This window comes from Alexandromys fortis, unplaced genomic scaffold (genome assembly GCF_014885135.2).
Source record: "Alexandromys fortis isolate MF-2015 unplaced genomic scaffold, M_Fortis_MF-2015_v1.1 scaffold_39, whole genome shotgun sequence".
Classification (NCBI taxonomy): Eukaryota; Metazoa; Chordata; class Mammalia; order Rodentia; family Cricetidae; genus Alexandromys; species Alexandromys fortis.
Window position 1 is genome coordinate 11,905,085 of NW_026067918.1, and position 14,148 is coordinate 11,919,232.

General features: G+C 48.6%; 1 protein-coding gene across 3 annotated transcripts in view; it reads left to right on the plus strand.

The window, feature by feature from the left end:
* Positions 1-14,148, plus strand: part of Ccdc40 (coiled-coil domain 40 molecular ruler complex subunit) — a 43,863-nt gene that overhangs the window by 698 nt on the left and 29,017 nt on the right. For 2 of the 3 annotated variants that reach the window (XR_007591334.1, XM_050140256.1), the window contains 6 exons: positions 1,294-1,366; positions 2,163-3,236; positions 7,694-7,832; positions 11,732-11,889; positions 13,139-13,222; positions 13,304-13,523. Coding sequence is in view for 2 of the 3 variants with exons in the window: in XM_050140256.1 (XP_049996213.1) it covers positions 1,294-1,366; positions 2,163-3,236; positions 7,694-7,832; positions 11,732-11,889; positions 13,139-13,222; positions 13,304-13,523 (1,748 nt within the window). In the remaining variant the exon portion in view is untranslated. The remainder of the gene's footprint in view (positions 1-1,293; positions 1,367-2,162; positions 3,237-7,693; positions 7,833-11,731; positions 11,890-13,138; positions 13,223-13,303; positions 13,524-14,148) is intronic. The other variant, XM_050140257.1, reaches the window with a different exon arrangement.

Sequence of the window (14,148 nt, forward strand, 5' to 3'; positions counted from 1 at the left end):
CCCAACCCATTCCCTACTCCTAGCCTCTGCTTCTCCTGGAATACAGATCTGCGCACACACACACACACGCACACGCACACGCACACACACACACACACACACACACACACACACACACCCTGCGGTAACCATGGCAACCACCGTGCTTGGTAAACCAGGCTACAAAGCAGGGCAGGGATAAGATGCTGTCCCGTATTGCGGGAGTTGGGAGGAGAGGGGAGGAGCACTCACTCAGACAGGGATTGGGCCAGACCCGTGCCTCCCTCCTGCAAGAATGGATCGCCCCCCACACACACACCCCATCATGGACTTGAGAGATAAGCAGATCGCCAGCACTGAGTGCACCCAAAAATGATGCTGCCAGCTCTCTTTTAGGCTTTGTGCAAAACGGAAGCGAGTTTAAGTAATTCTGTTTGCTTAGATGCCTCTGGGTCTTTTTCCTATTTTTAAGGTTAAGTCTCTAGGTACTCCATGGCAATACATCCAGATTTTAATCACACGATCAAGCTAAATACGAAACAATAGGTACAGAATGAGCTCCAATTTGGGGAAGAATTTAAATGCAAAGATTCTGAACAAAGGCAGGTGCACCACAAATGCCTGTTACAGCGGCTGCCATGGGCAGCAGAGGGGGAAGTAACAGGCGTTTTTATTGTTTATGAAGCGTATATCTATATTAGTTTGATTTTTTAAAAAAAGTTAGGTTAGTTTGCATCTTAGATATTTCACTGGCATATGTGTGTGTCTGTGTGTGTGTGTGTGTGTGTGTGCAGAAATCGGAGGAGGATGCTGGGTGCTGTGATCTATTGCTTTCCACCTTTATCCCCTTGGGGCAGGTTCTCTTGCTGAACCCAGAGCTAGCCTGGTGGCCAGCAAGCCCCAGTAATCCTCCTGTCTCAAACCCTCCTAGCTCTGGTGTTACAGACACAAGCAACTGTGCCTGGCTTTTTATGTGAGTCCTGGGAGATCCAGACTCCTGTCCCTAAGTAAGTTTTTGAAGAGCCAAATTATTTTGCTGCAAACCATGGCAGTGTTGAGAAGCTGAGGCAGAGACCCGTGTGTTCTCCTCTCTCCTGAGACTTTCTCTGCCTTGCCCCAGAAACTGAATAGCTCAGGTGATTTTTCTGGGGAGCCCTCACATGGTATTTCTTTAACCTTAGGATAACTGTGTTTGGCATTCATTTTCATACCAAATTGTGGCCCCTGGCAGCAGGGTAGAGGAGAAGTGGAGGTCATACCAGCGAGTCGCTGAGATGCGTGAGTCTGTGAGCTAGTATTTCCTGTCTCTGAAAGCAGGTCACACCTGGAAGGAGAGCACGCTTCTGCAGAAGAGGACAAGGAACAGCAGCATGCTGAAGGCCGTGAGGTAACTTCATCTGGAGGGTTAATCTGGGCTCCTGTTTGCTAGGAGACAGATTGACAGGATTGCCAGGGTCCATGTTGCCACGATGGTTTACTCTGACAAACTCAGTTCAGGAGCAGAGAAATGTAGTTCCTTCCCACCAGGCCCTAGATGCATTGATAAAACACTCTGACCAAAAGCAACGCAGGGGAGGAAAGACTTTATTTGGCTCACACTTCCAGGCCATGGCTCTTTACCGAGTGAAGCCAGGCCCGCTTACTATGCTGCATGGTGTCCCCTCTAGCCAGGGGACTAGCCAGGGACTCACAGACAAGGAAGAATAGCAGGAAGTGTGGAGGAACACTGCCTGTGGGCTCATTCACAAGTTTATGCTCAGGTAGCTTTCTTATACAAGCCAGGACCATTTACCCCGGGAATGGTGCTGCCTGCAGCATGCTAGGCCCTTCCACATCGGTTCATAATCAAGACAATCTCCCAGACAAGCCAGTCGGAGAGACTCCCTTCTCGGATGACCCTAGACTGTGTCAAGTTGACAAAGATAATTAGGACACACCTCATTCCAGAGTGTTAGCTATCAATAATGACACAGCCAACCTTTAGACTTCCCTGCATTTTCTAGAGTTCATGCTCATAACACATGGCTGTAGAAACTAGACTAGGTTCCATTAAAGCCCAAGGCATCATCTCTTGGGCCTAGGGGGGGGGGTGTATGTAGATGTGTCTGTCTATCCCTTCTGTCACCCTAATATACCTTACGATTGTATTTTCTTCCCTGGGGTTTCTTGCCACGCTGGAACAGGCATCACCACTAATGGAAAGCAATGGCCAAGAAACTGATGAAGACGGAGATGCCACCGAGGGCCCTGGAGAGGACCCTGGAACTGAAGGCGAAGGCGGACTCAAAGACGAAGCGGGGGATGATGAGACAGTCGGTGCTGAAAAAGAAGCCATCCCTGAAGGGGGAGGGGAACCCATAGGAAAGGGTGCCCAAGACACGGAAGTGGAACACGCCGGAGAAACCACACCAGAGCCAGGCCTCGAATCCAGTGGCGAAAAAATAGCAGAAGTGGACCTGGAGGCCATTGGAGAAGCCATCCTAGACACACAGCTGAAATCCCTCGGAGATGCCATCCCAAAGATAGAAGTGGAATCTGCTGGAGAAACCACACCAGAGCCAGGCCTCGAATCCAGTTTCAAGAACATAGAAGTGGACACGGACACCATTAGAGAAGCCTTCCTAAAAGTGAACCTGGAACCCATCGGAGATGCCATCCCAGAGATGGAAGTGGAATCCCCTGGAGACGCCACACCAGAGCCAGGCCTCGAATCCAGTTTTGAGAACATAGTAGAAGCCGACGTGGAGGCCATTGGAGAAGCCATCCTAAAAGTGAACCTGGAATCCATCAGAGATGCCATCCCAGAGATGGAAGTGGAATCCCCTGGAGACGCCACACCAGAGCCAGGCCTCGAATCCAGTTTCGAGAACATAGTAGAAGCCGACATGGAGGCCATTGGAGAAGCCATCCTAAAAGTGAACCTGGAATCCATCGGAGATGCCATCCCAGAGTTAGAACTGGAATCCGCTGGAGAGGCCAGCCCTCGAGGGTCAACGGAATCCACGGAAGACGCCGCCCCAGCAGGGGGCTTGGACATTTCTGGGAAAGAGGCATCTGAGGGGTACACCTTCTCTGAGTTGGATGAGTTCTCGGGAAGGATCAGCTCTGCTGAGTTCACCTTCTCAGACATCAGCCCCTGGGAAATAACTGAAGAGGAAGCCAACGCTGCCTATCTGTACCAAAGAACTAGACCCGAAGACACATCCCAGCCAGACTTCGGTGTATATGAGACCGTGGAACCGAGAGGGGAGAGACGGGTAAGTGCCCCTCAGGTGTTTGTCCAAGCCCCTTACTGCATGACCCTGTGGGCGGAGCTTAAGTCGGGCACTTTATCAGTCAGGGCTTCTGTTGCTGCTATGAGCACCCTCATCAGAAGCCGCGTGGAGAGGAAAGGGTTTATTTGCTTACATCCTGATCATAGCTCATCCTAAAGGCAGATCAGGGCAGGAACTCAGGGCTGGAACCTGCAGGCAGAAACCAAAGCAGAGGCCAAGGAGGAGCCCTGCTTGTAGCTCACTCCTCTTGGCTCGTGGAGGTTGCTTTCTTACAAACTCTGGGACCACCTGCCGAGATATAGTGCGGCCCACATCAATATTTAATTAAGAAAACGTCCCACAAACTTGGCTAGAGGCCACCCTGATGGGAGTGTTGTCTCAAGTGGACAGAAGACCTTCCAACACACCTTAGGCATTTCTTAGCAAATGTAGGTCAATGCTGAGAGGGCCTAAAGCTCACATCCAAGTTGCCAGACGCAAGGCGGGGGACATTCCGTAGCCACCATCCTTGCACGTGAGGGCATCCAGGTCTCTAGTCTTCCAAAGCAGTGTGGCCCAACAAAAAGGCGGCCACAGGCCACGGTGGTCCACGAGCTCGTTTCCTGAACACTAGAAACACTAGTAACGAAGGGGGAGGAATTAGATTTTTATTTATCAAAATTGAAATTAGTTGGGAATGACAGTGCTCAGAGGGAATGCTGAGGCAGGGGGATCTAGAATTCCAAGCCCACCGGAGCTTCTTAAAGAGACCTAGTCTCAAACAGGGAAACAAACAAATCAAACCACTTTCATTTAAAGAGTCATCTACTGCTAGTGGCTAATGTATTGAGGTTTGTTGGTGTCTGTGGGACTAAATCTAGGACATTGAACTTGCTAGGCCAGCACCAAAGTTTAAAGCAATTGCAAACTTACAGAGGGGGGAAATGAAGTACAATAAAAAACCTGTTTTATTTCCTTAGGCTCCAGAGGTAAGTTCCAAACCTGATTTGTCACCTCCAAACGCTTTCAAGGGTGTTCCTCACAAGCCACCATGTGACTTTCTCCTGGGGAGACACCGACAAATGTCTCTTGGCCCCAGACAGTGACCAGCAACAGGCTGATGTAGAAGGAACAGCGGCTGCGTTCCTGCCGCCTGGCTCCCGGCCACCTGGCTACCTTATGCCCCGAAATAATTACACAGAAACTGTATTCATATAAATACTGCTTGGCCCATTCTATCTATCCTCTTCTTGGCTAACGCTCATATCTTGATTAACCCATTTCTAATAATCTGTGTAGCACCATGAGGTGGTGGCTTACCGGGAAAGATTCAGCATGTCTGACCTGGTGGCTGGCTCCATGATGTCTGCCCTCACTTCCCTTCTTCCCAGCATTCTGTTCTGTCTACTCCACCTATCTAATTTTCTGTCCTATCAAAGGGCCAAGGCAGTTTCTTTATTAACCAATGAAATCAACACATATTAAAGACCCTCCCACATCAGGCTGAAGAAAGGATTCTACCAAAGTCCAATTTAAAAAACCAATGAGTTTACTGGGGTCACTTACTGGTTGCACTGGGTCACTCAAAAGCAGCTACATCCTCAGAAGCCCAGTTCAGCATCCCTGGGGCTCCCTGTAGGACTTGTAAGCGGGTCACCCTTCCCAGAGTCTCCCCTCCACAGCTATTACTATTTATTATCATCATCATCATCATTGTTAATGTTATTCTGCTTACGCAACCTTTGGACCAGGGCCTCGTGTGCACGTTCCCAAACTACTAAGTTTCATTAGTGAGTCTCAGAGAGCATCCTACAGCGGGGAATGTTTCAGTTCTGAGGAAGCCAGTCCGCATCAGAGCGCTAAGCCCTTAAAGCCCAAACTGGGGCTCAGATGTTCACGGCTCCCCTAGCAGGCTGGAAGACCTGGATGGGGTCCCCAGAACCACAGTGGGAAAATCTGGCAATTCTACCTCCGTCATTTCCTGGAAGTTCTTAGGTCTCATTTTACAACTTACCAAATACCCAATGCTGACTCGCTGCGTCCCGGCTGTCATGGCTTCCCTTTAGTCTCTCCCCCACCTTGAGAAGACCACAGGCCACTTGCAGAGTAGGCTTTCCTGTACTCTCTCCAGGGATCCTTGTGCTTGAGTCCCTGGGCAGAGCCACGCCGGTGATGCTGTGTCCTCGCTGCTCCTGCCTAGCAATGAGTGAGAACCACAGAAGAGGCAGGGGCATGGCTTGATTGGCATTGGTGAGGGATGAAGAAGGGCAGGCCTCCCTCACTGCAGAGGGACTCTTTACTCTTTTGCATTCATTAACATTTCATGGGAAGATATTTCCATTGTTGAGAATATGAAATTGAATATTTAGAATGCAGGAAAAATTGTAGCATGATTATGATTACTTATCTACAGCATCCCATTTTCTGCCCAGCAGTGTGCACCATGGATGTGACTTATTCCTGAGTAATCGCTCAGTTTTGTTTTCCTGAGACAGGGCCTCTCTGGGTTGCCCTGGCTGTCCTGGAACTCAGCGGGCTGGTGTTTCTTGAAAAGTGTATATTTTACTCTCTGTGTGTGTGTGTGTGTTGATTTTAAATACCTTACCCTATACACCTAAATGGTGTTAAACTCCCTTATTCTTTGGAACAGCCTGTTAGGAGAATCCAGTCTTTGTCATGAAGATGACCCATCCTCTGAGAACAGGAATGGTTTAACTCCCCCACCTCCCTCCTGTACCATACCTTTTCTTTCTCCTTCCTTTCTGGTCATGGTGGCCAGCCCTTCTAGCATGAGGCTGCAGGAGTGTAAGAGTTGTACCCTCTGCTTTCCCTGCCACCCTGGGAGATGTTCCCCGTGGGGGTCTTGGCAGATTCTTTCTAACAGCATAGCGAGGCTCCTTCATCCCGGACTTGTTAGGTGCTATAGCTTTTTTTTTTTTTTTTTTTTATTTACCATGACACAATCGCTTTGAATTTTCTCAAGTTTTTTTTTCCCCTGTGTCTACTGAGATGATTGTATGAGGTTTGTTTGTTTTTCTAGTCTCTTGATTTGGTGGTTAATACTGATGGCTTTTCTGTTTGTGTGTGTGTGCCATGTGCCAAAGGTTCTTCCATTATAATTCTCCATCTATGTACTTATTTATTCAGCAAGATAGGGTCTCACTCACTGTGTAGTCCTGGCTGGCCTCAAACTCATCCACCTTATTATTTTTTAAATTTCTACTTAAATTTTTATTTTAAATTTTTTTAAAATTTAAATTGACCAAAAAAAAAAAAAAAAAAGGCCGGGCGGTGGTGGCGTATGCCTTTAATCCCAGCACTCAGCACTCAGGAGGCAGAGACAGGCGGATCTCTGTGAGTTCGAGACCAGCCTGGTCTACAGAGCTAGTTCCAGGACAGGCTCCAAAGCCACAGAGAAACCCTGTCTCGAAAAAACAAAAACAAAACCCCACATTTTGTGAATTTGGCGAGGAGAGCAACAGCTGAGCAATGCCTTCCCCTTTGCGTGGGGGACCTAGGAGTCGCTTGTTCTGTTTATCCTGTCTCTACCCTGGGGTCCAGCTTCCGGAAAATTCCCTGAATGAAGGTGTCAGAGATCAACAAGAAGGCAGGGACACATCCTAAGAGAGCCCTGAAATGCAGGGGGTGGGAGGAATTGTGGGAGGTCAGTGTATGCATAGACACCCTATTTGATGAGGAACCCTTCCTGGAGGCCTTGGCCTCCTGCCCTCCACAGTGTCCCTTGGGATCCGGGTGCCTCAGAACCATTTGCAGAGTCCACTTTGTCTGAAGAGGGTACAGTGGGAAGGGCAGCGGGCTGGAATCAAGGCCGAGAGCCTCGAGCCTGCCTGTGGGTGACGCGCTCACGTACGTCAACCCTTAGATTCTGTGTATCTGTTTCACCTCCCCTACTTCGTGGGGACATGGGGCTGGTGGCCAGAGATAATAGTGGTACCCTTGTTCTCCGTAAGCAGAGTGGCGACACCCTGCCTCATTAGTTTCTGAGCCAGCATTTACCCCAGCAGCAGCAGCAGCAGCAGCAGTAAGAAGAGCCCATCTCGGTGACTGCAGCAGTCCCTTCAAAGGCTAAAAATAAAGCCGGGGATGCAAGGGCAGGTCTGGAATTCAGCACTCGGGAGGTTGTCTCAAGTGGGGGAGAAGCCAAACATCTGTATCAAGAGAAGGTATCTAGTGGAAGAGAGAAGAGAAAGCAATCCCCCGTGAGGCCCCTGCTGGACTCTCAGAGGGCGGAGCCACGCTCCCGTGAGGAAGGGGATCCATGGGCGGAGCCACGCTCCCGTGAGGAGTGTGTTCAAGGCCTGCCTCCCAGCCTCTGGCATCTGGCCAGCAGAGTAGAGCATCTTTCCAGGTCAAAGAACTCTGCTCAGGAGGGGACACAATTAAACCCTCTCCATACCACGGCAGCTCTCATTAATTCGTCCCCGTTCTTCTGTCTGTAGCCTAGCCCCGCAGAGGCCCCTCAAAGAGCCTTTCCTATGGGGGCACGCCATCGCTTCAGACTGAGCATCATGGGAAGCCTGACTTCCTCGGATATCGATTTCCAGCCGGACACAGAGGAAGTTCCTGGGCAAGAGTCAGGTACGATGCATCTGCTGGGGTTGTCCTGGCAACAGCTCAGCCAGTCCACCTTCCCTTCTGTGTGGGTGAGGCCGCTGGCCCCACGCCTGCCGCCTGTTTCCCTGCAGCCAGGAGGCCGATGACAAACGTATGCTCAGCGGCCGTGGATAGCTTTATGGGGCGCTTACTGTGCTATGGCAGCCAGCCCTCACACCAACCCAGTGTGCAGATAAGGACCCGGAAATCCATTCAGTTGCTTATTTCAGAACCAATGAGGTCCCAGCACCTGACTGAGCATACGTTTGTCTAACTCTGACTTATAATACCAATATCCTCTGCAGGATAAGGTCTTATCGACACACGCATAACAATAGTCGTCATTTATTAAAGATCAAAGCTGGCTTTGGAGTTGCACTGTGGCCCTGTCCTTCTCTAAGGATGTTATTAAAAGAAAAATTCAGAGTTTCTGTCTCATATCAGGAGCCACCTGGTAGGGGACAGAAAGAAGAAAAATTTAGGGACTATTCTGCTTTCAAAAAATTTGACTTCTCCCCATACCTATTATTGTCTCTACGGTACCTTTCATTGAATAGATGTCTGTATCAATAGTGTGTAAGTTTTGCACAATGAACAATAAATTTTCCTGCAGTAATCTTTGAAGTCTCCAGGAAGAAGATGGGGCCCCACAACAGCGACTCCACCTGGTTGATATGATGTTATCATGCCGACAGCTCCTCTCTAAGATCAGGTTTTAGGTTGCAAGCTGCTCAAGGTGATTCCAACTCGGTTAGCTGAGATGCTGCACCTTCTTACAACGTTCTAGCCAGAACTTCAACTAAGAACCTCAGAAAAACCCTACCAACTACTCAGAGACTATCTACAGTTATACCAGACAGTAATCTTCACACTTAACCATCATTTTAGTTTTTACAGGATCCCATAGAAAGAACATTTCCCCCCATGACAGCTGAAAGTAATTCTAGAAGATGACATTCCCCTCTCCCAACAAAATTTGTCCTCAGGGCTAGGGACATTATTAGGGGCTAGTTATAATTGGTATAGGGTTGAGGTGGAAATGAAGTAGGTTCAGGGATCTCTTTTTTTAAAAAGGGGGAGGAAGAATGGATGGGACAGGATAATAGGTAGATTAGTGTGAGCTTACACTAAAAATAATAGTAATATTGAGAGTACTTGCAAGCTTAATTATAGAAAACTTCAATTATTATAGATTCTTATATATTGACACAAATTCAGATTTTATTTGTTATATTGAATATGCTCCTATTTCTGTCTACAATATCTGTACACCTATGCAAAGTTATTTTGTCATATGGTATACATGCATGTTTCTACCTCTGCTTAAGATACTTTGTATATTGATGCAATTTTAGGATATATTTATCAGAGTGCATTATACTTGGATCAAGATACTTAGACATTGTTTTCATTGTCCTCATTTGCTGCACATTTGTTTAAGGATTGTTTAATTTTTTTTAAATTAAGCCTTAGTCTTTAAACTATATAGGTATTAAAAATTACAGGTCAATAGTCATCCATGCTTGTCATACTTATAGTTAGACTAATCCGGTTCTTTAGCTGCATAGAGATTGTATTCCTCATAGATAGGTAATCTTCAAACACTTCAAAGAGCTGTAAAATATGGCATTTAAATAATTTAGGATTCTTTTGACATGAGACACAATTGCTTCTGGCAGCACCAATCTATTCCCGGGAGAATGCTGAGCACCAAAGGCACTCCTCTTGGAGCTTGCTTTCTTCTTGGCAAAACTGGCCTTTGGGCAATGAACTGCCCCTGCCTTGACCACTGACAAAATGCACTGTGTCCAGACTAGACAAGCAGGAGACAAGTGATGTCAGATTCCCCTCCGCATGCTGTGAATACCTTTGATTAATAAAAAACACTGGCTTGGCCTGATAGGGCAGAGCAGAGTTAGGCAGGGAGAACTTAACTGAATGCTGGGAGACAGAGTCAAAGAGAAACCATGGAGCCGCTGCCGGAGACAGATGTGCTGAAACTTTGCTGGTTGGCCACGATCTTGTGGTAATGCACAGATTAATGGAGATGGGTTAAATTAAGATGTAAGAGTTAGCCAATAAGCAGCTAGAGCTAGTGGACCAAGCGGTGATTTAATTAATGTAGTTTAATCTCCACAGTGCTTGGGAGCTAGAGGCAGGCAGATCTGTGAGTTCAAAGCTAGCCTGGTCTAGGCCAGCTAGGGCTACATAGTGAGACCCTGTGTCAGAATAAATAATCACACACAACAGAAGATAGAACATGAGTCTCTGTGACCTAGTTTATAATTTCTTGTTCAATTTTTTTGACTTTTTATTAAGCTTAAATGTGTCTGTGGGCATAGGTCTCATGAGTGCAGTACTCATGGAGGCCAGAAGGCATTAGATCCCTTTAGCTGGAATTAGAGACAGATGTAAACTGCCTGACATGGGTGCTGGGAACCAAACTCGTGACCTCGGGAAGAGCAGCAAGCATTCTTTTTTTTTTAATATTTATTTATTTGCTTATTATGTATACAGTATTCTGTCCGCGTGTATGTCTGCAGGCCAGAAGAGGGCACCAAACCTCATTACAGATGGTTATGAGTCACCATGTGGTTGCCGGGAATTGAACTCAGGACCCCTGGAAGACCAGGCAATGCTCTTAACCACTGAGCCATCTCTCCATCCCAGCAAGCATTTATTTTATTTTTTTAATATTTATTTATTTATTTATTTATTTATTTATTATGTATGCAATATTCTGTCTGTGTCTATGCCTGCAGGCCAGAAGAGGGCACCAGACCCCATTACAGATGGTTGTGAACCACCATGTGGTTGCTGGGAATTGAACTCAGGACCCCTGGAAGAGCAGGCAATGCTCTTAACCACTGAGCCATCTCTCCATCCCAGCAAGCATGTTTTTTATTTTTTTTAATATTTATTTATTTATTATGTATGCAATATTCTGTCTGTGTCTATGCCTGCAGGCCAGAAGAGGGCACCAGACCCCATTACAGATGGTTGTGAGCCACCATGTGGTTGCTGGGAATTGAACTCAGGACCTTTGGTAGAGCAGGCAATGCTCTTAACCTCTGAGCCATCTCTCCAACCCCTTTTTATTGTTTTTTTATTGAGCTATACATTTCTCTCCATTACCCTCCCTTTATCCCCCTCCCCTTCTACCCTCTCCCACGACCACCACACTCTCAATTTACTCAGGAGATCTTTTTCTCCTTCCTATGTAGATCACTGTATGTCTCTCTTAGGATCCTCTTTGTTGTCTAGGTTCTCTGGGGTTGCGGATTTTAGGTTGGTTTTTCTCTTTGTTTTATGTCTAGAAGCCACTTATGAGTGAGTACATATTATATTTGCCTTTCTGGGTCTGAGTTACCTCACTCAATATGTTTTTTCTAGATCCATCCATTTGCCTGCAAATTTCAAGATGTCTTTTTTTTTTTTTTAACCACTGTGTAGTACTTCATTGTGTAAATGTACCACATTTTCTTTATCTGTCCTTAGGTTGCAGGGCATCTAGCTTGCTTCCAGGTTCTGGCTATTAGGAATAATGTGAACAGAAGCCTTGTTAACCTCGGCACCATCTCCCCCATTCTTATTATTTTTAAGCTCAAGTGCCCCACAGTAAGGAGCCACCTTCCTTTCCGTGCGTGCGTCACTTGTAAGTTGCTGTCTCGCCCACTGCTAGAATGTGGCTCAATCTGTGGACTGTCTCGAGTCAGTGAGGGTTGGCACCATGGCTAAGCCTGAGGACTTTGCCACTGGAAGGCTCGGGTTTCTGATTTTCAGTAGGTCCTGCGAGGGTGGGACCTTGATGCCCACTCCCCTCAGAATGCAAAGATCAAGCCTTCGTGACTTTTGCTGTCTCTCCTGGACTGTTGTTCCTACAGCACAGCCTCGCCCCCGGGAAGAATCCCGAATACAGTTTCTAGACCATGTCCAGCCCCTCAGCCCCGAGGAAGAGGCCCTGGTGGAAAGAGCAGCGTCCGAAGGGAGTGAGGAGGCAGAAGACGAGAGTGCCCAACTGGTGGTTCTGGACCCAGACCATGTAAGGACATGTCCTTGGGTTTTGCTTTGGCCCTGTGTGGGGGAAAATCACCTGGGCCTTCTCTGCACCCACCCAGGCGTCCAGTGCTATCTGCCCTCTCAGGCTCTTTGCGCATCAGTTAGGCCTCCTACTTTGTCTTCCTGTGATAAACACCATGACCAAAAGCACCTGGGGAGGAACGGGTTTATTTCTGCTGCGAGTTATAGTTCAGAATGAAGGGAAGTCAGGGCAGGAACTTCAGGCAGGAATCAGGAGGCAAGGACTCAGCAGAGGCCTTGGAAGGGTGCTTCTTACAGGTTTGCTCACCGTGTCTTGCTCAGTTTTCTCTCTTAAATACCCCAGAACCACCTGCCCAGGGGTGGCACCATCCACTGTGGGCTGGGCCCTCCCTCATCAATCACTGATCAAGAAAAAGTCCCCCAGGCTTGCCACAGGCCAGTCTAACGGTGGCACTTTCTCAATGAAGGTTCCCTCTTCTCAGCTGACTAGCTTTTGTCAAACTGACAGAAAACGAGCCAGGACACCGCCCTTGACTCTGCTCGTGTTTGGTTTGGTTTGTTTCATGTGTGTGTTTGTTTTTAAGGACTTGTCCCCTGTGAGGAATCTGGACACTGTAGGACACTGGGCCAAATCTCTGGCCTCCAGCCATTTCTTTGTCTTGATGACCAAAAATGCACCCAGACTATGCAGGATGCTGGAGGGAGGCAGGGGTCGCATCTCTTCCCCCCCCCCCCCCCCCCGCCACCCGAACTGTAGCCTTAACTGTGGCAGTCACACCGAGGGTCCTTGTCAGAGCCAGAGCCGCAGCACGGGAGAAAGGCAGATTTGATTTGCTACCCTGGGAGAGCTGCAGTGCTCCAGGGTGCTCAGGAGGAGCCCAAGGTGCACTGAGCAAATCCTCTGAGTCCCACTTGACACCTGTGTGACGGTTGCCGCTTCTCATGCGTACTGTCCCCTGGTCAGTCTGGACGAACCCCCTCACTTCACCAGTACTTCAACCAAATCATTGCAGTGTCTGGCACGGGCCATGAGATTCCCAGAATTTGTGGCTTCCACAGTAAGAGTCGGGGTTGGGAAATCATCTCTGTCTGCCTATACAACCTCCACCCATCTACTCCCATCCCCACGGAGAGAGACAGAGCCAGTGCCAGCCAGCCACTGCTCCTCCCCCTCTCCCCCCCCCCCGCCAGGCTGAGCACTGCTTGGGACATTGAGAGTGACTGTCCACTGTGGTTTTCTGTTGTCTTAGCCCCTGATGATCAGATTCCAGGAGGCTCTGAAGAGCTACCTCAACCGGCAGATAGACAAAATGAAGCTGGACATCCAAGAGCTGGTGCGTATGGGTCCCTGTCTTCCTCCCAGCCCCGTGGTCACCCATGGGCCTGCCTCAATCCTATTTCTTTCTCCGGTACAGGATGTGGCCACCAAGCAAGCCCGAGTCCAGAGGCAGGAGCTGGGCGTGAACCTCTATGGGGTCCAGCAGCACTTGGCCCGCCTGCAGATGCAGCTGGAGAAAAGTCATGACCGCCACTCTCTGGCCGCGTGTGAGAGGCGGCGGAGGGAGGAGGAGCTGCAGACCACCAGGGCCCTCTATAACAAGACCTGCATGACTGCCAACGAGGAACGAAGGAGGCGTAAGGCATCCCGTGAACCCGAGACTCAGGGCCATCCTTCCCATGGCTGTCCCCTAAGCGTGTGTTCGCACATTGCTGAGGATACCAGCAAGGCCATTCCATGTCTAGGAGGGGTCCCCACCTTTTTTAGGAAAGGAGGGCCCAGCTGTGGCACAAAAGGCTGAGACTAACAGGGGTCATGTGTAGAGATTCCAAACCAGAAGTGTGGAGGGGCTGCAGAGTTCCAAAAGATGAGTCCAGAGGATGCAGAACAGGTGTGTGGAGCTCAGAGATGGGGGCACAAGAGGGATCAGGGCAAAGCCCGCAGACAGCAGTAGCCAGGTCGCTTGGGATCACGTGAGATGTGCAGGGGTGGAGGGTCGGCTGTGCAGATCATAAGCAGTGTCCCCACTGAAGGCACGCACCACCCACACCGAGCAGGCAACAGAGGACGTAGGGGACAGTGAGCGGTGACCCTCTCCCCAGTGCCCAGATTTGTTCTCTATGTGTTTTGGTGTTTCCGACTTTCTTTATCCATTCTGTTACTGAAATGATAGCAGAAATGTTCCTAAAGCAAAGGAGGAAAAGCAGGTGTTGCGCTTGGTGTCTGTTCCAGCAATGTGTATTTTGAACGCTGGGAATGCGG